A 26718-nucleotide genomic window follows, 5' to 3' on the forward strand; every position below is an offset into this window, starting at 1 on the left:
CCAAACTATCGCACGATGGCCGAGAGGCGAAAATCGCCACCGAGTTTCCCCGCCCTACAGGCAGGGAACCGTCGACCGGACGGCACTCGTTCATTCCGAGGACACTTCGAACGCCACCCGAATCCGGTGCCACTCGCCGACCCGCGCCGCGTGACCTCTCTGCAGGCCCGACCCACCGACCCGCGCGTGACCTCTCTGCAGGCCCGACCCACCGACCCACGCGTGACCTCTCTGCAGGCCCGACCCACCGACCCACCGACCCGTGCGTGACCTCTCTGCAGGCCCGACCCACCGACCGCGTGACCTCTCTGCAGGCCCGACCCACCGACCCGCACGTGACCTCTGTGCAGGCCCGACCCACCGACCCACCGACCGCGTGACCTCTCTGCAGGCTCGACCCACCGACCCGCACGTGACCACTCTGCAGGCCCGACCCACCGACCCACCGACCCGTGCGTGACCTCCTGCAGGCCCGACCCACCGACCCACCGACCGCGTGACTCCGCGTTTTTGCCGTACCTCCGGGAAAAAGCAGATGTTGTGCGCGGTGGAATTCACTTCGGTCCGATTAAAGGTGTTCTGATTTTCGGCAGTTTGGCACCAGAACTGTTAAAACACGCATCACGCACACGGAGCACACACACGCACAACGCACACGCACCACACACACGCACGCACCACGCACGCACCACGCACACGCGCGCACGTCAAAACGTATCGACATTACTGCTGCTGCTGCTGGCCATTCCGATGACAAAGGCGACGAAGAGGATGACGACAAGAGAAACGGTTGCGCCGTAAACGACGACTGTTGCAACAAAACAAACAACGACGGCGGACGTACGATGTTGCTGAGCGCGGCGGAGAAGTTGAAGGCGATGGCGGCGCCGGCGAGGAGGTTGCGAGCGAGGTGCGTCTCGTGCACGCGGCAGCACAGTCGGCGCAGCTCCGCGGGCAGACACTTGTACTCCTCGGCCATGGCCACGCAGAGGAGCGCCGCGTACAGCGCCGTGAGCAGCGACGCGATCACCGACATGGGCACCACCCTGTCGCGACGCACGCACGCGCGCAGGCACGCGCACCTCCGATCAGCACGGGTGGCTACGTACGGTGCGAAAGACGTTCAACGTACTTACAGAGAAAATACGTTCAACATGCAGACGAAAAAAAGACCGCTTCCTCCCTGCCCCCCCCCCCCCCCCCTATAAAAACAAGGACAAATATCCTCCGTATAGCCTTAACAGAATGTTGGGGCAAGTGCTGTTAGCGAGCAGCACCTATTAGGTCGTGGGTTTGATCTCGGCCCTGACGCCTGCTGTGTATTTGGAGTTTGCGTGTCTCTCCCCGTGGTCGCGTGGATTTTTCTCCGTTTAATTTCCCTCCACATTTAGAATCAACATCACGCGTTTAGAGTCGTTGGCTGCTATAAATGTCCACATGATGATGATAAGCCACTTCGTTGAGCTATCATTTGTGGCCAGGTCGCTGCTGAAAAAGAGCTACGTAGTAGCTCAGTGGGCCTTACCTGGTTAAAACAAAAACAGTTTTCGTTTATCGTTCCGCTTCTTCTCTCGCACTACTCGACTTTGAAATCCTCCCCTCCCTCCCCATCATCACTTTGGTCAAGTTTTCATAACCTTTGCTCAATTCAACAAATGTATCAACTCTTATATCTTACAACATGGACCACGTGCTGTTTGTCTGCCGGCCGTTTAACAATCAATGTTGGCCCTTTGAGGCCCTGTGCTCGGCAACTGTGGAAACAATGAACACCCGGAGGTGATCGCGGGCGTGCGTGATGCAGGCTGCACTTCGACAGTGCCAAAGAGAGAGATAGAGAGGGTCCAAGCGATAGCAGGACAGCTAACACGAAACGTCGAGTTCAGAAGGTGAGTAAATGCACGTGTAGATTTATGGGTCACAGATTCGAGGGACAACATGTTGATATGGCTGTCATGTAATCATGGTGACTTGGATATAAATAAAAGAGTAAGGAGAGAAAAAGCCATCTAAAAATAATTGAAAGCTCGTTGAATGCGAGGGTACGATAAGGGAATGAGAATAACGAACAAAATACAGGATACAAACCACACGGCGAAACCAGTAGGGCAAGACAGAGGGTGGACACGGGTCACCATAGTACACACGCATTGCCGCCCTGCAGGCAGCCCCAACGGAGAGCAGAGCGATCCCCGGACTCAAATAGAACCCAGAGAGAGAGAGCGACGAAGACACTGAGTCCCTTTGGTCCCGAGCAGAGAAGAAGACTCCACGGGGTGACCTAATCGTGGAGGCCCTTCTGCCGGCAGTGGCCTTAAGTGTGAAAATCTCAGGGGCTGCGCCTTTATCTGCGATTTAGTGGACGCCAGTGTGAGCGTGTTTTCTGTTGGAACTGAAGCAATGGTCGACACACGAGACGGCGATCTCGCACAGCATAACGCGCGCAACCATTGATGCGGGTGCAGGCGAATGTTTCTCACGGGCGTGCGCGCGTGCGTGTATTTAGCGCGGAGCGCGTACGCCCGACCGACCGACCGACGTTGAAATCGGGAGAAAGATGGGAAGATCATATTAATTGGCGGCCTCATTGATTGCACGCGGCACCCATTATTCCGTGTCGTGTGGGCGTCACTCGCTCGGATGAGCGAGCGAGCGAGCGAGGGCTCTCACGAACAAATACCAACCCCAGCCGTGGTTTTTATCGCCGTACAGATTGGTTAGCAGTTTTTTTTAAATCTACTTCGGCGATTCTTTTGCTCACCCGCTCACCCACCCACTCGCCCACTCACCCACTCGCTCGCCCGCACGCCGCACAGACGCGAACCACGGCACCTTGAAGCACGCGATCCAATTGAGCGACGGCAAAGAGCGCCGGCGATCGGATACACCGCTCTTCGTATCGTGTGGCTGTTTCCCGATAATTATATATAAGACAAAGATTACGCTGTTCACTTTATTTCAGACCGTTTTTTTCCATTCCGTTCCGAACAGCGCGCGCGACCTGGGTTGTAAGTGTTATTTCCTAATTGCTTATGCCTCAAAAGTACAGAAAAATGGCTATTATTACCCACAAACTTTGCTTTTGTGAGCAGGACAGTGATATTTTGAAATTTACCTAATTTCAATGAGAAAACGTGGTGTGCATTTGTGTCATTCCTTCACGTAAAGTTCCGGTCACAAAAGCAAAGTTTGTGGGGAATAATAGCTATTTTAAAATACTTTTAGGCATAATCAATTAAAAGTCTAACACTTTGTACCCAGGAACAAAAAAATCGTGTTACATAGTGTTATTCATTCATCCTGTTCGGGGCGCGGCAGCCTCATATGTGCATTTCACCGTTCGTTCGCTCACTCGTTAATTTCCTCTATTGCACCCAGATGAGAGTCATTTCGAGACTACGAGCCTCTTTCAAGGGAGACCCAGGTTACAGGGCAACGCATCTCGGCCAATTTGGTGAAGATGTGTTTGTGTGGTCGACTTTCCAGGTGTAGAGTGACCATCCAAACGACCCAGCAGGCCGTGCTGTTGGCTCCCTGCCCCTGATCAAGCCCCGGTTGAACACCACTCTTCTTCTCCTCTGCCTAGTTTCTTCCATCACGGTCGATGAGCACAGGCACCGAAAGCCCCAAAAATCCAAACGGCCAGCGACAAACAGCACGATCAAAATTGTCACAGACGAGAGATAACTTATCTTGAACCGAGCAAGGTTATAAAGTAAGACAAACTATACCCCCCCCCCCCTTCGGCCTCAAATCACTGTACCTGAAATGAGTTGAATGATGACGTCACCCTGCTGCTCTATTTATGACCGGGAGCAAGCGAGGGCTTTACCATTCTGGCGAATTGCCCGATGATGCTGGATGCAATTACCAGCGAAACGTCGTACTCAAACTGTAAATGTTGTGGATTCACCCTTCAACACACCGGTGGGCTAAAGTAGTGAACTATTTGTCTTTTGTCAACGTGACACTTTTTTGCTGATTGGCCGTGTCAGGTGGTGGAGGGTTACGACACATTAATAAATAACGCGATCTAACCCAAAAACCTTTATTATGAATAATATTGGTCGCGAAAGCCTACGTGTTAAACTATGTTTTATTTTACCAGATAAGGACCACCAAGCAACATAGCTATTTTTCGAAGCGACCTGGTCACAAATGGTAGTTCAACAAAGTAGTTTATGTTGAAATTCATAACAGCCGAATACTCTAAATACATGTTGATTCTAAATGAGGAGGGAAAAAAATTGGAGGACCCGGAGAAAAATCCACACGACCACGGGGAGAGAGACACGCAAACTCCAAATATACAGCAGCAGGCCTCAGGGTCGGGATCGAACCCACGACCGCCTTTACACCAGGCGAGGGAGTTAACATCTCACCACCGTGGCGCCCCCATTGGTTACGACCGAACGCCTTTTATTGTTTGTTTACCTCCACGATATGAACACAGCGTCCCGTGGTTCTGCACATTTAGACACTCTGTAAACGCTCACTACAATTCATCGCGATGGCACCTCTGCGACACTGAGTGTGACGCGTCCGCATCACTCGGCGGTCACGCGCATCTCTCGGTAGCCCTCCGCTGAGCTCAGTCAGTGGACGGTCATCAACCAACGCCGTGTGTGCACGAAGCCACAGCCGCTGTTGGGGGTTGCATGCGTGCGTGCGTGTTGAACGTCTTTCGCGACGCACGTAGCCAGCCGTGCTAATCGGAGGTGCGGGGGAAGGACAATAAACTAAACACAAAAGGCTGCGTCAAATAAATCAGTTTTCGATCTAGATTTAAAATCGCATAGCTCCAGTGGCTTCCTAAAGTTGGAAGGAAGAGCGGCCCAGGTGCAGTGACCACCTTTGTTCGATGGTTAGCCAAAAGCCGCTGCGAGGATGACCGGTGTGTTTGCGTGATGGTGGTTTGTGCTCCTTGACGCGATCGGCACGGTATTGTGCTTCGTTTGTGGCAAGCCACTTTGTTGCGTAATGAATGCGACCTCATAATAAAGCAACTGGTTTGGCGCAGATGTTCGGCCTGCAGTGCGTGTCGTCGTCGTCGTGGTGGTGGTGGTGGTGGAAGACGTTGCGGGCGGGCGGGTGGCGGTGGATCGCCGTTCCCGTCGCGCCAAATGTGAGTTACCCGGTTAACGCCGGGGGAACCCAAAGATCCTCGCAGCTAAACGAATTCTTCGAACTGCTATTGTTGTGTGTTGTCAGCTGTCATTTCCCTGCACCTCCCGATTAGCACGGTTGGCTACGTACGGTGTGAAAGGAATTCAACCTACGACCACCCAGACCCGTCATTCACAAACTATCTTGAAAGCGTAAGCCAAACGCAGCCTTTAACGTCGGAGAAATATCAGCACCAAGCAAAAACTCGTGATGCTGACTGAGGCCGTCACGAAGATTACGAGCATCAGCGCTCAACATTTCCAAAGCCGTGACTCCAGGTTTATCGCAAGAGACCGACTGAGAGGCGAGTGACGTTATCTGTTGATGGGGTTGCCAGGATGTTCCTGGAACGTTCACCGAATGGAAGTGATACACCGGCGAATCTGAGAGAAGATCTTTCACCCAACCCCCGCAGCATGCGGAGGCTTGTCAACGTACAAACACTGATGTCGGATTCGCTTAACATAAAATGTATATTTTTGAACGTGTTGTTTTTATTCTATTTTAAAGCCATTTAGTTTGCGTAAAGAAGCATCTTCTTCTTCCTCTTCTTCTCCTTCTTCTCCTTCATCTTCTTCTTAGCCACCCATTCAATCGCGGTTACCGACAGCGGGGCGAGAAATGTCCGCGGGGGTGGGGGGGGGTCAAACAAATTTCACAAAAACAAAAAATGGGCGCCCTGCCACGTGTCAAAGTTTGAGAGAGGAACAGGCAGAAATGCCGGCGCTCGTTTCTCTGAACGTACAACGCAGGACAACTCTAACATCAGAGAAGCCAGAGGAGAGGGTGAGGAAGGGAGAGGCTTGTGGGAATCACATGCATGGGCTTCGTTGTTTCTCCTGCTGCACATTTCCCAATGATCTGTCACAGGTTTCACGCAATAAATACTTCAAGCATTAAACAAATATATGGTTTAACTTCTTCGAATAAATGACAAACATTTCAGAGATTCTCCACCACCGCAGCGGGACGAAGGTCTCCTCATGCTGCGTCGCGTATTGTTGATATATTTATTGATGTATTATTCACTAACCATACTTCACCACGCTGGTCGTTGTGGGTTGGTTAAAGCAAGGAGGGCAGCGTCGATTTCTGATGTCACTTTCCCGCTGATGTTCGCCTTGGTGGGGAATCGAACTCGGGTCGAGGAGCTAGCCGCTGCGACAGCGCTCCACCCGATACTTCTTCACACCCAGTCATTTTTTTCCAATAATAATAATAAAGTGAAAGAGGCAATTAACATTGTTGTTAAGTTTCTAAATTCATTAGGAGAGTTCTATGCCTTCCAGCCCAAGGGTGGCGGCTGAGCGGTCAGGGACACTGGACTGGCAACCCGCTCAGACCAACTGCATTGAGTGGCGTCGTGAAAATAATAAACGTTGACGATAATCAAGAGGTGTTGGGCTCAACACTGGGTTTCAGCCACATCGGCCGCGTCCCCACGTAAGGGGGAAAGCCGTAGGGCCGGTGTGGCGCTCACGGAGGAGGGATGACGCAGTCGTCACGTGCAGATGTACAGCAGCCAAATACTCGAAGCTCATGTTGATTCAAAATGTGGAGGGAAAAACCGGAGGACATGGAGAAAACCCCACGCGACCAAGGGGGGGGGGGGAGAGAGAGAGAACACGCAAACTCCAAAGATACCACAGGCGTCAGGGGTCGGTGTCGAACCCACGAACCTCCTGCATAGCAGGCGAGGGAGATAACATCCGGCCACCGCTGCGATCGGGCAGCCGTGGGGTCGGCGTGACGAGCGCGGAGGAGAGACTCACGCGGGAGGCGGGATGACGCAGTTGACGCTCACGATGAACACGTGGATGACGAAGGCGCACACCAGGTTGGACTTGAAGACGTCATCACGCATCTGGGAGTACTGCACAGGTGGCGAGAGCGGGGGGGGGGGGGGGGGGGGGTGAAGTCAGAGTGATACACAATTTGTATACCCTGTACAGCAGAGTATTCTAGAGGTGGAACGGTTCAGCTCCCACCGGAGGATTAAGTAAATTTAAGCGCGATCCTCCGTCGCGATTCGATTACAACACAGGCGTCCACCTGCATCAACGCACATTTCGATGAGCGAAATCGAATTTCCTCGAGAAATAAGTTTGAGGACATCAAACAAGAAGCCACCCAGGCGGCTACGTGATGCCTCCAACATCGCATTTCCAGTCATTCCAACATGCAGATGTTTTGTTGAGCTCCCTGAAAATGTGACTCATTTTTGGTTTCAATGATTTATGATTCAATCGATTTGCTATTTACGTGCTTTATTATTCTTTTTGTGTTGTGAAAAGTGATATAGGTGTATATTTGAAGGTGAGGAGCTGAGTTGGAATGATTGTCCGAAATACGTAACCAATTTTTGGGATAAAATAAATGGGAAAAGCCATTCCAATTTACGAAACGCATCCCTTTGCGTAAATCGAGTGATACTTGTGCTCGGTTATGGTGACGGGTAGCGTCTGTAGTGGCTGCAAAGATGAAGCTGAACGCGCTGACATCCATCGCCTATGGGTTAAAAAAGCGACCCAATAGATGTCACCCATCGGTGTTGGCTCTTGGCTCTGCGACACTTTTCAAGCGTGGCACGACTAAACTAAACTATTTACTTTACCAGGTAAGGCCCACTGAGCTATGTAGATGTCTTTCAGAAGCAAGCTGGATATCACAAGTGATAGCTCAACGAAGCGGCTTATCACGTGGAAATTTACAGTGGCCAAACACTTAAACTAAAAACAACGATTGCATCATTATCGTCGTCGTCAACATCAATGCTACCGCGGATGTCATCCCACTTTGCCGCCAGCGGGTAATTCCACGTCAAGTAAAGGGCAGACATCGTGGAAGACAGCCAGCAGCGATGCCGCGTGAATAATTAACGAGACCTGGGGGGGGGGGGGATGCATCCTCGTTACCCGCCGCGCGGAATTCTACCGCTGGCTTTCGTTTTCCCCACTCGAGCGAGAAACGGAAATGTTTGACACGTAGCAGGAGGCTTTCGCGACCAGTATTGTTCATCATAAAGGTTTTTGGGTTATATCGCGTAAGTCTAAATGTGTCGTGACCTTCCACCACCCGACACGGCCAATCAGTAAGGGATTTGTCACGTGAACAAAACGCCAAATAGTTTAATACTTCAGCCCACCGGTGTGTTGAAGAGTGAATCCACAACACCCAGCATCATCGGGCGATTTGCCAGAATAGACTATTCTGGCAAATCGCCCGATGATGATGCTGGATGTAATTACCAGCGAAACGTCGTACTACTCAAATTGTAAATGTTGTGGATTTACTCTCCAACACACCGGTGGGCTGAAGTAGTAAACTAATTGGCGCGTTTTGTTAACGTGAAAAATCCCTTACTGATTGGCCGTGTCGGGTGTTGGAGGGTTACGACACATTTATATTTTATGTGATATAACCCAAAAACCTTTATTACGAAGAGGGAACAGTTTATGTTTTCATGCAGCCAGACGTCATCGAGTAGCGGGGGGGGGGGGTGGAATATATATATATAACGTGCAAAATGAATTTCTTATCGCTCAGATGGATAATTCACTGTTGAGTTTTGTGCGCGAGTTTTTTTTCTTGTTGCTTAAAACGGCATTGATTTGTTTTAATTACTGGCGATGCCGCTGTATTTGGAAGTGGTGCACATTGGGTCAAGTAACTCAACGCATTGGGTCAAGAACACTGAAGCCCTAAAAACCAAAAGCAAGTTTATAAAATATTCACTCGGGTGTCATATATATAAAAAAACAAAGATCTCCTGTATAGCCTTAACATACTTTTGGGGCAAGTGCTGCTAGCAAGCACCTAATATAGCCACCATCGTACCCAGCCGCCTTTGTCTCCCCAGTATGAACAAATACAAAGATATCACGTATCGCCTTGACAGACTCTTTGGGCAAGTTCTGTCAGAAAACATCTATGAAGCATCTATGAACCACCAATATGACAAGACAAAGATCCCCCGTACAGCCTCGACGGACTGTTGGGGCAAGTGCTGTTAGCGAGCACCTATGAAGGCACGGCACACGAGGAGGGTGGGTGGCCAGCACCACGCCCGACCGCCTTCGCCTCGCTAGTGGCGATGTTCACACATCGCACTTGGTACTCATTTGAGGCTGAGTCGACCTAGGGGAGGCCCATGACCGCTTGAGATAATCGTCGCTGGTGTTGACCGTGAGCGGGAATAGGAACTCGGGTCCACGAGGTTCGTAGCGCGGCGCGCTCACCGCTACACCACCACCGCGCCAATACAAACACATACACGCGGGCGAGCGAATCCTCCACTCTCGTACAAGGGCGGGGACGCTGCGCTGTTTGCCACGGGCGCGTTAGCGGGAGGTCGGCGGTGGCGTTCCGCACTGCGTCCCCCCTCTCGCCCCTCTCGCTTCTGCACGAGCATCGAGAGTGAACGCGTTAACTCCGCGTCGGTATTTTTTTGTGCCCCCTGCTCACCGCTGGGTCGCTGCGCCCGTGCAGTCTTCATCACCCCCTCCCCCCACACACACACCTGCAGGGAGGGCGGCTCCTCTGGGAAACCGAGAGGCAATTTTGGAAAATGTACAAAACTCCCTGGCAGCACAAATACCAAGTAAAGGTTACGGCCAGGCGCAAGTTCGATCAGCACCCAAACACGGCTATATTTCTCCAAAGTTATTTTTAGATAATATTGTTGTTGTAGTAATTATTTTGTCGTGCGCTACAGGCCAACCGTGGCTCTACACATCCTGATATCCGAGGGCGTTTTAGGTTCACAACGGCCGTGTCCGGACACGACGAGGCTGCAGCCGCGATCCCATTTGTTCACGAGATTCTGATGGGGTTTTGTTTTTTGTTTGCATCATTCACAAACGGCCGCGTGCTTTGAATTGTTTTACTTCATACGTGGCTTTGTGTGATTCGTTTGTTTTTTCGGCCGGCACGATTATTCCGTGACGACGACAATGATGATGACGATAATGATGATGACGATGATGATGATGACGATGGTGACGATGGTGACGATGATGACGATGATGATGACGATAATGACGATGATGACGATGATGATGATGACGATGATGATGACGATAATGATGACGATAATGATGATGACGATAATGATGACAATAATGATGACGACGATGATGATGGGTGTTTCTCATCACTTACAGACAGGTCTGATGAACCAATGAGTTTGAGCCGCCAGTCGTTAAAATGGGGGGGGGGGGGGGGGGGGTTAAAAGGTGCAAGCGACCCACTGTTTCGTGGAATTTTATCCGGGTCCTCCAGTTTTCCACCTCCACATTAATTGTTTTTGGTTGCTATACATTTCCACGTGATGAAAAGCCACTTCGTTGAGCTATTATATGTGGCCATGTCGCTTCTGGTAAAATAAAAATAGTTTATATATATTTTTTTTATTTTTCATGAGATGGCACAAGGAGCACAAACTGGAATACGATTGGACGAGCGAATGGCACGGTATGCTGTCGCAAGTATTGCACGTATAGTTACGTAACGATTCACAGTGAACATTTCTAGTTTCTTTAATCACCGATTCTCTCCCAGCTTTGCTATCAAGAAGCTAAAAAAAGTGTGCAACGAAGCACACAGAGGCGACCCTCTCTCTGTATCTCTCCAAAGCATCGACGTGGCTATCGGATACGCCGGAGGTGCAACTGCACTCGGGGCCACGGGCTGGAGGAGTCCAGGTGCGGGGAAGAAGGAACGCAGGGTGGGGGAAGGGTGTGGGAATTCGACAACAGGGGGTGAGGTGCTGCGAGTGGGTGGCGGGGGGGCATTTAATTCCTTTCGCCAGGGCCAATGCCAAGCACGCTTTGTCACTGCTCCAAAACCCCGGGGACTGGGCAGAACGTCCTGCAGTCTCCTCTAACCACCACCCCCCCCCCCCCCCCGCCAGCTCGCCTGAGGGCCGATGCCCTGTAGGCTACCTGGGGCATTCTTTTCACAGTTGGGGAACAAGAAGAACAACACAGCAGCACCACCCCCCCCCCCCCGACCTTCCCTCGGCCCTTAATCTTCCCTCAGTATGTTAGGTGAAACTGAGAAGTATTTATTTTTATTTTAGCAGGTAAGGCCCACTGAGCTATGTAGCTCTTTTTCTGAAGCAACCTGGCCACAAATGATAACTCAATGAAGTGGCTTATCATGTGGAAATGTATATCAACCAAATGCTCGAAACGTATTTTTCTAAATGTGGAGGGAAAAGCCGGACGACCCAGAGAAAAATTCATGCGATTACGGGGGGAGAGAGAGAGAGACATGTAAACTCCAAATATTACGGCAGGGGTCAGAGTCGGCATCGAACCCACAACCTCCTGTAACCCAGGCGAGGTAGTTCACATCTCCTAGCCACCGTGGCGCCAGTTACTTTTTCCCTCCCCCTTCTCACTCCCCCGTGTAAATCTTCACCCCCCCTCCCTCCCACGCGTGGTCCAAACCCCTCACCCTACCCCCTGCGTACGGCCCCATCGCCCCAAATTCGAATTCTCCCCGAGTTTTTGCTCCCCTCCGATGTCGATCGGCGTATCGTACCGGGCTCGCCTTTTTTTTTCGTCGCAAATGAAAATCAAAAAATAAGAAGATCAATGACAGACAAACACAGACCCTGGCCCTCACTGGCCATGCTGGTCAGCAGTAGAGCGGGCGGCACGGCGATGGGACGGTTCGTAGGTTCACATCCAGGTTGGGTGGTTGACCCAGAGCCCATCATCGTTGTGGTGCCGATAAAACGAGCACCTCCTCGTGAGGAACTCAACAGTGGCTTGCCGTGTGGGTTGCCTCTCTGCCTCCCCCCCACCCCCGCCACACGAACGTGGAGTTTCCACCCCTGGCTCAAGGGTGGTAAACGGGCGCTGAACACCGCCTCGTCGCTCGATTGGGCAACAAATCACTCTTGACGTTTTATTTGATCTGCCACAAAGATATGTGTGCTCGTGGAAACAAATATGTGTTCGAACAATTTCCAAATATTTGTTTCCACGGCAGCAAAACGATACTTAGGGGAAGTCATGTCCGTTGCCACCGGTGCCACGACACAAGACACAGAATATTTCGTCGAGGCCGAGAGCCGCTAGTTTTGTTGGCCCGCATTATCATTCAAGGCAGTGTCTTTACCGATTACATACACGGTGTGTAAACGAGGGGGGTGGGGCTCTCATTACAGTGGCACCGCTCCAGGTGATCCCCACGCTTCTCGCCAGACTTGTGACTCAAAGAGCGATCACATTTCGCCAAATCCTCAAATGCCCTCCCCAGCGCTCGCCTCAAATCCAATCTGGAATCAAATTACAAGATGGTCCTCGCTGTTTTTAAGATCATAATTGGGCTCGCTCCATCTTTGCCCCTCTCTTGCCTCCTGTTTCGAAAAAAAAACATGGAACCTTTCTTGCCAGTATCCTTTTTTTATTGCCAGAAAGGGTAAAACCTATTCATACACAGTACTTTTAACGTGGCTGTCGGATCGACTGTCAGCAGAAGCGATACAATAGACATCTCAATTCGGGTTTCACATGATCATATATTGGCGATGCCAAGCCAACGTTTTTCCATATATGGGCTGATCGCTGAATCGGCGATTTGTCTGTACAGTATTTAGAACTTCTTTCGCACCGTACGTAGCCAACCATGATAATCGGAGGTGCCGGGAAGGATAACAAACTAAACACAAAAAGCAGTTATGAAGAAATTAGTTTTCGATCTGGATTTATAAGTGCACAGCTCCCAGTGGCTTCCTAATATCGGAAGGAAGAGCGTTCCAGACGGCCACAGAAGCGCATCTGAAAGCGCGCGACGTGGTGACCATCTTTGTCCGATGGCAAACGAAAAGCCGCTGCTGCGAGGATGACCGGAGTTCACCTGATGACATCAGCAAGGTATTGCGGTTCATTTGTGTCAAGCACTTTGCATGTAACGAGTGTGACCCAATAACGCATCCATTCGTTAACCGGAAGCCAATGCAGCTCAGCGAGCACTGGACGGACGCGGTCGGATCTTGCAGTACCCGTGACGGCACGGCTTTGTCGGGTGTCCGACAGTGGCGGCTCGTGACATTGCCACGAGGTGGGGCCGTCGTGAGTGACCTCTGAAAAAACGGTGTTCTAATTCAGAAAAAAACCTCGTCGTGTTATTGGCCTTCCCGTGAAAGTGATACAACTGCCTTATCCACCAACGGTGAGGCATCTATAAACAATACGAAACAAAACAACAAAATACTCAAATGCTGTCCCCATGGCCCTCAAGTCCACACGACACAACCACCTTGACACTGCCAAAAGCCTAAAGCGTGTAAACTGTGAGCTGTGTCACGACGCGCAATCTCGCGTCGTGACCCAGCCATCACAGCCAATGGGCTCCCTTTTCACGGCCCTGAATGGGTCTCAAACGTCGTGGCTACAATGCTAGAAGCTGCTCATCGCAATGCATGAAGGAAAATCTCTCACTCGGACGCCTTCAAAGCCGCCCCGAGACCTCCACAAATCAGACTGCGATGTCTCAGCGGTTTCTAATACGAACAACTTAAAATGTTATCTTCAGTAGGAAATTCCCGTGGAAAGAATCGTTATATTTAAAAAAAACACAACAAAACTATAGAAAATATTATTTTTTATTAGAAAAATAATTTCTCATCTACAGCTGCTTGGCGGGGTCAGCGCCCCAATCGCCCCTTGTGTACGAACCGCACCCGGTGCCCGACGGGGTTGCATTGCGGCGCCGCGCTCAGCGTAAATCGCCGTCTCCCCTCTCACCTTGAGCTCCACGTTGGGTTCGCGGAATGAGAGCGACAGCTGTCGGATGTGCTCCTGCCGCAGCTTGTCCCCGCTGCGCACGTTGATGGCGTGCTCGATGCGCCGGCTAATCTCGTCGAGCCCCGTCGCACCCGCCGACGGCATCGCCGGCGCCAGGTGGCTCGGCAGGAGGTTCATGGTGGTGCGCGTCAACGCCACCAGCGTCTGCGGCATTGGCGCACGCGAGCAGAAGGGGCACGGAGGAGACGGGGGGGGGGGGGGGGGGCACGTGGTGCGCTTGAGCCGTCGGAAACAGACGACGCGTGGAATCGACGTTCCCAACAAACATTGACGACGTTTGGGCCAACTTTGGTTGACCCAACTGTGGAGCCATTGGATCAACGTTTGGCCAACGTTGGAGCCGTTAGATCAATCATGACCCCAACGTTGGAGGCATTGGATCAACGTTGAGCCAACGTTGGAGCCGTTAGATCAATCATGACCCCAACGTTGGAAGCATTGGATCAACGTTGAGCCAACGTTGGAGCCGTTAGATCAATCATGACCCCAACGTTGGAGGCATTGGATCAACGTTGAGCCAACGTTGGAGCCGTTAGATCAATCATGACCCAACGTTGGAGGCATTGGATCAACGTTGAGCCAACGTTGGAGCCGTTAGATCAATCATGACCCCAAGGTTGGAGGCATTGGGTCAACGTTGAGCCAACGTTGGAGCCGTTAGATCAATCATGACCCCAACGTTGGAGGCATTGGATCAACGTTGAGCCAACGTTGGAGCCGTTAGATCAATCATGCCCCAACGTTGGAGCCATTGGATCAACGTTGAGCCAACGTTGGAGCCGTTAGATCAATCATGACCCCAAGGTTGGAGGCATTGGGTCAACGTTGAGCCAACGTTGGAGCCGTTAGATCAATCATGACCCCAACGTTGGAGGCATTGGATCAACGTTGAGCCAATGATGACCCGACGTTCGTTGACCCAACGTTGGAGCCATTGGATCAACGTTGGGCCAACGTTGGAGTCGTTATGCCAACGCTGGTCCAAAGTACAATTTTTACTGGTTTGTTGGTGATTTGCCTTTGTTTCTACGTGCACAATGTCCGATGTTTCGTGGCCCAAATTCGAATCGTGCCACTGCCAAGATCAGTGACAATTATTTCAACTGGTCCTGAGCCTCCCCTAGGTCGACTCAGCCTAAAATTAGTACCTGGTGCAATGTGATAACATCGCCACTGGGAAGACAAAGGCGGCTGGGCATGGCGCTGCTCACCCACCCCCTCGTGTGCCGTGTCGGCCTTCATAGGTGCTACTCGCTAACAGCACTTACTCCTACAGTCCCCGTTAAGGCTATACGGGGGATCATTGTCTTGTTGATTTTTAGCTGTGGGAGGAAACCGAAGAAACCCGGAGAGAAACCCCCCCACGCAGAACAGGGCGGAGAAGGTAGAGAAATACTCCACGCAGAACGGCACCCGAGTCGGGAATCGAACCCACGAAAATTCTCGTCGTGATTGTTGCCACCCTGCCACCCCAACTCCCATGCCCCCCGCCCCCCCCGAATGCCGAACAAGCCACACTGGAAAGTTCTGGCCCTGCCTGCGCAGGTATCCCCGCTTCATTAATTCCACCGTGGCGGCTTCGTAGCACGAAGCCATTATCTCAGCAAGGGCGCGATCGTTGAACCCTGTGAAATGAAATAAATGAGAGTGGCAGGGTGGGTGGGGGGGGTACTGAGAGGTGGGAAGTGGGTGAGCGAGGGAGACCAGCCAGTGCCTGGAGCCATAATATCCTCAGACTGATCGACTGAAGGACTCACTGATGGTGACCGAGAAAGAGGGTGCTGGTTAAGGTCATCGCCTGGTATGCAGGAAATCGTGTGTTTGATTCCGACTCGGACGCCTGTATATGTGGAGTTTGCGTGTCTCTCTCTACCCCCATGGTCGCGTGGATTTTTCTCCGGGTCCTCTGGTTTTTCCCTCCACATTTAGACTCAACGTCACGCGTTCAGAGTTATTCGGTTGCTATACATCTCCACGTGATGATAAGCCACTTCGTTGCACTGCCATTTGTGATAGCTAGACCGCTTCTGAAAAAAATAGCTATATAGCAGCTGTGTTGGCCTTACGTGGTCAAATAAAAACTAGTTTATAGTTTAGTTTAGAGTACATTGTGACGAATGAGACAGGATTCGCTGGGGCTATTGACACAGAAGGACGCAACGCAGCAGACTAGTCAATTGTAAGACACCGAGAAACGCCTCCCACCCATCTCTCCCACTGTGAAACTGCAGCAGGCTCCGGACCGAGATGCATCGTGCCTTCGTATTCCTCGACTTGCGCTACGAGGATGGCACGAATGGCAAAGGGGCGCAATTATTTCTCATTATCGAAGTCGTCGTCGTTATTCTCGGCGAGGCCCCCAATGAACGAATAAACAAATCACTCGTCCAAAACGGTCACTTAAGAACCGGCTCCTACTTTGCCGAATGTGTGCGGCCTCGTTCGTAGTTTCTGTCTTGTGTTGTATGTCTGCTACTGCCTGTCCTGCCTTCCCACGTTCGCCAATCCGTGGTGAAGTGCGGTCAAACAAGCTCTGATGACCTGCACGGACGAGGGGGAGGCCTTCGCCGACGCGCCAGTGAATTGACGAAGGGAGTTGTTATCTTTTTGATATTCCTGCATTGGTGTTTTGTCATGAATCATATCGGTGGGGCAAATTCGAGAGAACGGATGTAGGGAGGGGGAGGGCGGTAGGGGAGGGGGGGACGGGCCTGTCGCCACTTACGCTCTGCTTCACCACGATGTTGTCGAAGGGCAGCTCGGGGCTCCACGAGCTCTCGGAGGGCGTGAGCGACCGATGCCGCTTCTCACCACCGCCACCGGCACTGGCAGCACCGGCACTGCCACCGCAACCACCAACACCGCCACCGCTACCAACACAGGCACCACCGCCAACACCGGCACCACCACCACCACCACCACCACCGCCAACACCGCCAACACCGCCACCACCGACGCCATCCGCGCCCCCATTCGCGCAGTGCCCGTTGGCGCTGCCGGCGGCCGCCGCGGCGGCCACGGGCGATGGCGACGCGGCCGACGAAGTGAGCGGTACAGCGGCCGCGACGGCCGGCGGCGCGGCGGCCACGGCCGAGGCGGAGGAGGCGGGGCAGAAGAGGCCCTCCTCGGGCGGCTGGAGCAGCTGCTCCTCCTCGTCGGGACCCGAGCCGGCACCGCCACCGACGCCACCGCCGATGCCCCTCTGCACGATGAGGAAGGTCTCGATGGCGTGGCGGCGCAGGAACTCGTTGCGCTCTTGCCCGTTGCCGTCTTCCACGGCGTAGTCGCCCTTCAGGCAGTCGAGGGTCGCGCGCGAGATGTGCACGCGGCTGTGCCGGCGACGGGTGGGACAGCGGTGGGGGAGGAGGGGAGTAGGGGGGGCACGGGAGGTCAGGGGTCACTCGGTGGGATGGTTCCGATGGAGCGGATGAGCACAGTTTGACTTGCTTGGGCACCGGTTTCGTGGATTCAGTACGATCTGTTTAACACCACGTAGTAGGCTTTGTTATCCATCATAAAGGTTTTTTTTGCGGGGGGGGGTGTTAGATCGGCGGTGGGTTTACCGACACATTTATATTTGCTGATCTAACCCAAACAAATATTTACTATCAGTACGATATTTCAGTTTCAGTTTATTTCTTTTGGTATAGCCCTGTGAGCCATTCGGCTCTTGAATCGGGTGCAACCACAACAAACAAAAAACACGATATGCCAACTGCATAATTGGATAAGCCGTGCCGGGCTTCAAAAGGTGCTCGGTATTAGCACTTGCCCTGACAGATGTTCAGGGCTATATGTGTACGAGTAACTCACATGCTCTCACACACACGCACACACAATTATGAGACACGTGAAACGTGTTATTTACTTTACATTTGACTCTGCAGGTATTTTGCCTGCCACCCAATAGCTAGTAATAGGTAACTATTCATATGCCAATACCAAAAATCTGTTCATCAGTAAACTATCCTACAATTGACTTCTTAATATGTCCCATGCTATAAAGTTAAATCTCCAACTGTTATCTGATCTGTCTATATACATGCTATGAAGAACGGCCATTGTCTGAAACGTCACCTATTATATATACATGTACATGTTTTTTGTAAGGCCACGGTGTTATCGACAAACGTGTTTTCAGTTTTTTACTTGTTATTTGAGCTTGTGCACCACTGCCAACACAGCAGCAGCAGGTACATTTTAGCCGAGGAGGGTAGCAAGACGTGGAGCGGTCGGGACACCGGTGGAACGGAGCAAGACGAAGCTCTGGGACGACACACGGACCGACGTACCCTGGGATGCCGCCGGCTTCCATCTTGTTGGCGATGTCGACGTCCCACGACCAGACGTCGAACTGCCACTTGCGGAGGCCCAGCACGCCGCATAGCACCGAGCCCGTGTGGATCCCAATCCGCATGTCCACGTCGTGCTTCGTGGTTTTCCGCACGAACCTGTGGCGAGGCCAGGAGGCGCCGGGGTGATGAGACATTAGGCGGGGGGTCGCATCGGGTGATGGGTGGCTACCCCATTATACGTGGAGCGTTTGGACCGATGTTGAGCCAACGTTGGGCCGACGTTGGGCTGATGTTGGGCCGACGTTGAGCCGACGTTGGGCCGATGACGAACCGACGTTGGATTGACGTTGAACGGATATTGGGCCGAAATTGAGCTGAGCGTTCCAACCACATGCCCACGTCGTCCCAACGCTGGTATGCTGATTGGGTCGGACTATGTCAATTTTTGTCACGGAAATTACTGAAATGGAGGCGGGGGCGGCCAGGACTGCTTCAGATATGACTCACCACCTATGCCAGCTGTGGTGGGTAATCAACATCAGCTTTCTAGGTTTACGGTGCTATGTATATATTTGGTTGTTCGACCCTCAAGTGTCTGACGCCGCCCCGTTGCCACCAGCTGAGACATCAGCAGTGGGACAGCGTCTTGGTAAACTTCGACCGCTGCCTCCGGATACACGGCTTAGCCTCCTCGCTTTTCAATTTGCGATCGAGCAATAATTTAATTCACACGCGGCAAATGAGGAAGGCGCGCATGTAAAAGGCATCAATTTGCACGGGTTGTAAATGTTTCGCGGTGGTTTGCGCGGGTGAGCTACAGGCGAGATGGACGTGGCGAGAAATCGTTTTGGTCTTTGCGAAATGAGCGGAGATTTGATTCACGACGACTCGGTGGCATCTGCTGTGTTTTTTATTTTTCAAAAATTCGTTGGGAGAGTCGGCCACGAGTTAGCTCACTCCAGTTCCGATCATCATCAGCAGCACCATCAACATCAGAATCAGATTCATAATCATCATTAGCATCACCGACAGCAGCAGAGTGATCATCTTTGTTATCAGTACACGGCATAACAATTATCACTGTCCACGTGATCATCTTAAAATCATTACCATCAGCAGCGGTCATAAAATATTAGTCAGCATCATCATCGTCCAGTCCTCTATATATTCTCACCGACAATGCAACTGGAGCCCCGTTGCTTTTTAGAAGGAAAAAAGAGAATGCCAGGCAGTGTAGCAGGGCGGGGTGAAGTCAAGACGCAGCTCAGGGTCTGGTTAACTGCACAGCCCGGCGTGCGGTCACTTCCATGATTTGACCGCGGGTTACTTTGGGAACCTGAGCCACGAACATCGACGCGGGCACACTGACTGACCCCCTCCTCCTCCTCCGGGGTCATGTGACCTTGGCCTGTGGCGTCCCTTCTCACGGCAGACGGAAAGGAGGCCCATTTGCCCCGACTCGCCTGCGGGGGCACTGTCAACCGTTGGAGTCGCAACCGTGCCATCCGCGTCAACTAGCTCGTCGTCGAGTGGTATCGTGCATCACTATTCCGGTGACGTTTGGTCACCCCCAGGAAAGACTTGCCGGGTGCGAAGCCACCGACGACGATGATGCCCACGTGTAAACGCGCACGCAACGGTGTTCGCTCGCTCTCGATTAGCACGGGGATGGCTACGTAGAGTGCGAAAACAATTCAACGCACGCGCATGCAGACACTGCCGGAAGGCAGCAGCAGCAGCCAAGGCGGTAAGCCGGCATGACCAAAAATTGCCCAAGCTCTGCAGTCCTCTATATATTCGGACGTTTTCAGCCAATGTAGTGAATTGTTTGCGTCGGTGCCGTGACATCATCTTCCACGGCCTTGCTACGGACGCGTTTACGGCAACGGTGATGGCGTGAATGGAGAATCATTTGGCGGAGGATAAAAAAATAGAATAATAATGAAAAATATTATAATCTCACTCGCCGCCCGCTTGTTCGGGCTCGTATAAATAACCTAATAAGGTCAGATCCAACGCCAGTTAGTGCAGTAATTCAGGCAGAACAACTTTTGCCTGGGCTCACTTCAACGCCTCTGGAATACCAAGCAGTTAAAAAAAACCCACAAAGAGAGAAAGAGAGTGTGAGTGACTCTGCAAGCTGCACGGGAAGACCGGGCCTGACAGGGCCCCGATGGTTGGGGCTAGAGACAGGCCTCTAATCATTGGAACTGGAGAAAGGGCCCAGATCATTGGGGCTGAGGACAGGGCCCGGATGGTTGGGGCTGGCGAAAGGGCCCCGATGGTTGGGGCTAGCGACAAGAGCCCAATTGTTGGGTCTGGCGACAGGACCCCAACCGTTGGAGCTGGAGAAAGGGCTCCGATCATTGGGGTTGGCGACAGAAGCCCGATCATTGGGGCTGGTGACAGGGCCCCGATGGTTGGGGCTGACAACAAGGCCCCGATGGTTGGGGCTGACAGGGCCTCCATCATTGAGGCTGGCGACGGGACCCCGATGGTTGGGGCTGACGACAAGGCCCCGATGGTTGGGGCTGACAGGGCCTCCATCATTGAGGCTGGCGACGGGACCCCGATTGTTGGGGCTGGCGACAGGACCCCGATGGTTGGGGCTGACAGGGCCTCCATCATTGAGGCTGGCGACGGGACCCCGATTGTTGGGGCTGGCGACAGGACCCCGATGGTTGGGGCTGACAGGGCCTCCATCATTGAGGCTGGCGACGGGACCCCGATTGTTGGGGCTGGCGACAGGACCCCAAGTGTTCTTGTCACACGGCGGTGCTCCCATCGCTGGCTTTTATCGCGAACTGAATGTGAATTTTTGAACAAAAGGAAATAAATCTAAGTGGTGACTCTGTCTTATTGTTTTTCAGGCCAGCTTTTTTTTTAATAACATGTCGAAATGTCCTCCTCGCTTGCGCGAGACGCTAATGAATGTTTCATTTTCGGTAGGCCCGGCAGCGCCGCTGTCTTGATTAATTTGCACTTAAGCACCTGCAAAAATGCATCATCTAACGCCATCCTTATCAACAGCGCCGAGTGTTTTGCCTCCCTCTCCCCAACGCCTTCAAAACTCCAAGACACCTCGGCTAATAAGCTCTTACGTGTCCACGTGTGTCTGCGCGTGCACATGTATTTGCGTGCGTGTGTGTGCGTACGCGCGTGTGCCTGCGTGCGTGCGGGGAAGCGTTGGCGCGCATTGGATGATGCATCGACTCGAGTTTGATTCCTGGCTCGCTGGCAGCACTTTGCCCCAACATCGCGTCCAACGACGCACAGATGGCACTTTTGTGCTTGCGTGCGTTTGTGTATTTTTGTGGGGGAGCGTTGGCGCAGTGGTTAGAGCACTGCTGCGCTACAAACCCAGCGTCCTGAATTTTGAGTCACGGCCACGACTAACGTCAGACATCAGTGACGTCTGACCTAGTGCCGACTCTCCCTTAGATTGGCTCCGACTAAAGCAATTTAAAATTCACCTTGAACAAAAATTACCGACCGTATAAGACGATGAGCATGTAAACCTGCAACGCGCCGGTATTAGTCACACGCTGAGTGGGCTTGAACCTGCGACAGCCGTGCATAACAGGTTGCTATAGGATGTTGCGGGACCACGCAACACCCGCGCTGATCAGAGGAGTGAAGTATGGTCCAATTGGCCCGCAGCACGGAATGGGGATGGCACTTGCACGGAAGTGGATTTCACGAACGAGCTGCACATGGACGAGACGATGCGGCCAGGGAGCCCGATGCACGCAAAACCCCACGTGAGGCTCCGGATAAAACTAAAAACAACTCAATAAAAAATGTTTTATTTTACCAGGTAAGGCCCTAATGAGCTTACGTAGCTATTTTTCAGAAGTGGTTTGGCTATCACAAATGAAAGCTCAAACGAAGTGGCTTATCACGTGGACATTTATTCGCAATCAAATACTCTAAACGAATGTTGATTCTGCATGTGTAGGGAGAAACCGGAGGACCCAGAGAAAAACCCACGCGACCACGGAGACAGAGACCTGCAAACTCCAAATATGCAGGAGTTCGGGAGCGAACCCACGACCTCCGCATACCAGGCGAGGTATTTAACGTCTCTTAAAGGCAAGAGCAAGGTTCGCGTGGTGTCCACGTTTATCGCCGTGTCATATTGTCATCTCAAAAAATGTGCACGTTCCTCGTCTGGAGCGAATTAATATAAATCTGATCAATACCACACTCCAAAGCGTCCGCGAAGCAGCGTCCATAAATTTAAAGACGCAAAATTGACGCGATGGAGGGAGGCTCGTTTGGGGGAGGGGTTGCTGGGGGGGGGGGGGGGATTTGCAATGGATCAGATAGCTGTCAACAAAAACACGTAAACATTATTAGTGAAAAAAAATACCGACAGTCTCGCGGGGCCGCTGAACAAAATAGAAATGTTACAAAGAATGTAATGACGAACGTGGCCGAAAACGTTCTTCAAAAAGAGTGTTTTAAAAAAAAAGGTAATAAATGAGAGAGTCACCCGCACCGCTCGCTCTCCCACTCACCCACGGCGGTGGCCCGGGGGGGGGGGGGGGTTAGACGGAGCGAGCGGGGCTAATGAGCCGCGGCGTCGGCACGGGCTGAGATGGAGGGCATCCGGTGGAGACACGTGCCGCAGACAAAACGGAATGAAAAAAAACGACGACGGTGGCGATGATGATCGCGCCCCATCCTCGTCTTACCGGACGGGGCGTATCACGGGCGGGCAGGCTGTTACTATTATCATCATTTTTTTATGTCCCCCCCCCCCACCCCCACATCGCCGTCGCCGCCGACTGAACAGCGGCGGAGAGAGAAAAATAAGAGCCAGCAGAAAATGAGCTTCCTTGCCGCTCGGACAATTTTGTTCGCGCTCAGGACAAAGCTGGCGATGGCTGGGAGGGCGTAAACATAAATAAGCATATATATATTTTTTACTTTAATCGAGCGTCAATCCGGAGGCATTCTGAGATTTGTGTTGATTAACTGGGGCGATGGTGCAAGAATGATTGCTGCAATGCTCGACGCAGCAGAGAAATAAAACTGACGAGTGGTGCATGAGAACAATCCCTTGACTGTGACATGTCCGCCTCTGCGTCGACCAACGGCATGCCCGAGTCCCTCCGTATGGAGTGCCGAGACTCAATCGCATTTAGACGCCGCGTCAATTCAAGCTCTTCCGTGTAATTGTATTGCCGCGATTTGTAATTCACGAAAATAAATGCGTTGTCACAGCGGCGGGTGTGCGCAGCGCGCCAAATGAATTCGCAAGGAGGCTGGCGGAAACGTCTTGAGGATGGAATCGCTGAAATTAATTAACGATCACTGTTATTGCTTATTTTCCATTAAAATTACCCTCGACACAAGCACCCTTGTTCTGGTGTGACGTGAGAGAGATAATGTTATTTTAAGCAGGGCGAGAGCCCATTGCTGCATTGGTGAAAAGTAGTTGCGCAGTGGTTAGCGCATTGCTCTAAGAATCCAGCAACTTGAGTTTGATTCCCAGGCACAGCTGACATCGGTGGTGAAAAGTGATATCTGCACCTTTCCAAGGTTGATTAATTCGCACGAATCAGCGTGGTTAAGTATGGTCAAACAAGGCCCTGTGGCCGACACTGCGTGGGAAGGCGTTCAACCAGCAATGGATTGACAGAGGGATTGTAAATTATTATTGCTGAATATCAGTATTATTATTGCAGCATATAAACGTGATAGCACCAGGGGGCACATTTATTATATACAGGGTGGCCCAAAAGTGAGGGTTATATTTATTCTAACAAGTTACATAGGATGAGTTGATTTATTTTAACAAATGTTCAAGCTGATTTCCATCAACATTAACGCGCGCTTGAATTGTCTTTAGAAATCAATGTAGCCCCTTTTCTAAGCCTGCAGGTGTGCGATCTTTGAACATTCATCAATTATGTTTCGTCTCATCTCAGTCAAATTTAATTTCCATTTTTAAATGTCATCTGAAAATGAAAATGAAAAAAAAAATGTCGATAATAATAATGGATACACTATTAACGCAACGAATAAACAATTGAACATTTTTAATGGCAGTGTTGAAATAAAAATAATAACCATATGTGTCCTGACTGTTTGGGCCCCCGTGTATAGACAGAAAGGGGCACGTTGAAGGTGCGTGCTTGGAATTTCACTGAGAGGTAGGAACAGGAGCGGCGTGGATTATAGAACACAGGCAAGTTCAGATATCGTATTGACCCTTTTAGAAAAATAGTAAGCGGGACATTGGCAGGACACGCCGTGGCCGCAAGGGATGCTGGCGAGTGGCCAAGACCAACGGCAGAGGGGCAGCCAAAGGACAGATCGTGGCGTGCACGACGGGAACGGAGCCGCGTCGCAATGCCGTGAGTTACGGCGACGACGTGGGGAGGGCCTTCGTCCAGCGGTGGATAGCCGACGGGAGGGGGCGGGGTGGTGGTGGTGGTGTGTAGCTCGTGAAGGACGCTGCTACTGGGCAGTTGGAGGCAGTCGCCCTCCAACAACAACGGAAGGCAGAGGAGCGACGCTCACAGCCGCGAGCGAGAGCGCCGGGCCGCTAAATCGCAGCAAGTTGGCACAGTATGGGGCACAGCTGGTGGTGCATCTGCCAGTGATCTCAGTCAGTCAACCCATGGCACCTGCTGGGTCTTTCCCGTGACCTGTCAGCGAACCTTCGACACTTCACGTAGCCTCACCGTCACTTAGTGGCGAATGGCGGGCCATTGGTGGGGGGGGGGGGGGGGAGGGGGACTGGGGAGGGGGGGGGGCATGGGGGGTCATTGCGCTCACCGGATGGCGCGGATCATGCCGAGCCCCATCTCGACGGAGCAGTGCGCGTGGTCGGTGCGCGGCTCGGGCAGCCCCGACACGCAGTAGTAGCAGTCTCCCAGGATCTTGATGCGCAGGCAGTGGTGCTCCTGTGGCGGGAGTGGAGCGCACGCACCCGAATCGTCTAAAGCCGTCTAGCTACGGGGCCGCCCAAGACTCAGGGTCAAGCCTCTCAGCGAAGGGGCAAGGGGCACCGACTATCCTGCTGGCCCCCTTCACACCCCCTCCCCCCCTCCAGCCCCCACCCTCCCCCCGTCTGGTCCCCTGTCCTGCCCCCAGCAACGGCAGCAACACCCGGCTAAATTTTGACTTTAAACTTTCGTGACTGCAGGAATTCATATTCTTTGGTTCTTTCGGTAAAGTCACGTAGATAGGGAAAAAAACAACCACCCAGCTTGCCGCTCCCGGCTGCTGTGCCTGTGGAGATATCGGGGTTGGAAAATGAGCGCAATTATCTGACTCGTTGCGATTCGCCAGGCTCGGCCTCGCATTTAAATTGCAACTAATGGGGGTGGGATAGGGTGGGGGGGGGACGGGGGGGGGGAATGTGGGGGTTATTGGGGTTGGAGCTGTCATTCCAAGCGTTGTCATCCCTTCCGTTCGTGTGTCTCCCAGCCGTGAGTGTCTCGAGGAAATGTGGAACTGGCCGAGCGAAAAGACGCGTTACCCCGACACGGTTTGATTTGATACAAAATAATTGCGGGCGGTAAAAGGAGAGAGCGCGCGCGCGAGCCCCTTGGCCGCCGCGGAGACGGAGCGATGAGATAAGTTGGTGTGCAGGGGAGGGGGCAGTGGGATGGATCGCAGCGGCACCGGAGCATGAAGCAAGGCGACGGCTAGGGGAGGCCTCCCTTCAACGGTGGAGCTACTACGCGCCTTTACATCTCGATTTACATCTCGATTGAAAACTCATTTGTTCACAACGGCTTTGTTGTGCTTAGGATGCTGTCCTTGCCTCGCACCTCCGATTGGCGACGTACGGTGTCGCGCACGCGTGCTGTGTCGCGCACGCGTGCTGTGTCGCACGCGCGTGTTGTGTTGTTGGAGTTCTTTGGCACGTACGGTGCCAAAGAAGTCCAACATACACACGTACATCGGCTGCTACTGCTGCTCACGATGATGGTGATGATGATAAATTGTGGGGAAAATTTCAGCGCGGTCCCGACTCAGATGTTTCAATCAACTGAACTCGAAGATGCATGTTAACGATTTCTATTTTAAAGCATCGTTCTTGTTTTAAAAAAAAAAACATTTTTTTTTAAATCATATGTGCGAGCAGTTGGACTGTCGCCGTGCGCGCGCACGTGCAACTGCTCGAGGCTGGGGTCAACGACAAAAAGTGAGAATATTGACAAAGGTGACCTCTTTGCCGTTTTAATAAATATAACAAATATTCGCGACTGGACGAGCGGCGATTTAAATGACGCGCGAGCGACGCGGACTCCTCCGGCGGCGGTGAGGCCCAAAGATGTCGCGGTTCCACGGCCTGCTGCAGCAGCAGCAACAGCAGCAGCAGCTGTGTTCGATGGGCCTGAATATACAATCGATACGGGCCGAGCTATTTTCTTCCAGCGCCGTTCATTAGGGCATTGTGCAAACGCCAGGTAATG

General features: G+C 52.2%; 1 protein-coding gene across 1 annotated transcript in view; it reads right to left on the reverse strand.

The window, feature by feature from the left end:
• ADCY8 (adenylate cyclase 8) overlaps positions 1-26718 on the reverse strand; it is a 104557-nt gene that overhangs the window by 24814 nt on the left and 53025 nt on the right. The window contains exons 6-12 of the mRNA XM_032954720.2: positions 25070-25197; positions 18278-18436; positions 16711-17314; positions 13926-14129; positions 6939-7039; positions 845-1046; positions 520-606 (exon numbers count right to left, since the gene is read on the reverse strand). Coding sequence (XP_032810611.2) covers positions 520-606; positions 845-1046; positions 6939-7039; positions 13926-14129; positions 16711-17314; positions 18278-18436; positions 25070-25197 — 1485 coding nt within the window. The remainder of the gene's footprint in view (positions 1-519; positions 607-844; positions 1047-6938; positions 7040-13925; positions 14130-16710; positions 17315-18277; positions 18437-25069; positions 25198-26718) is intronic.

Source organism: Petromyzon marinus, chromosome 15 (assembly GCF_048934315.1).
Source record: "Petromyzon marinus isolate PM22_M1 ecotype Great Lakes invasive population chromosome 15, UKy_Petmar_22M1.pri1.0, whole genome shotgun sequence".
Taxonomy (NCBI): domain Eukaryota; kingdom Metazoa; phylum Chordata; class Hyperoartia; order Petromyzontiformes; family Petromyzontidae; genus Petromyzon; species Petromyzon marinus.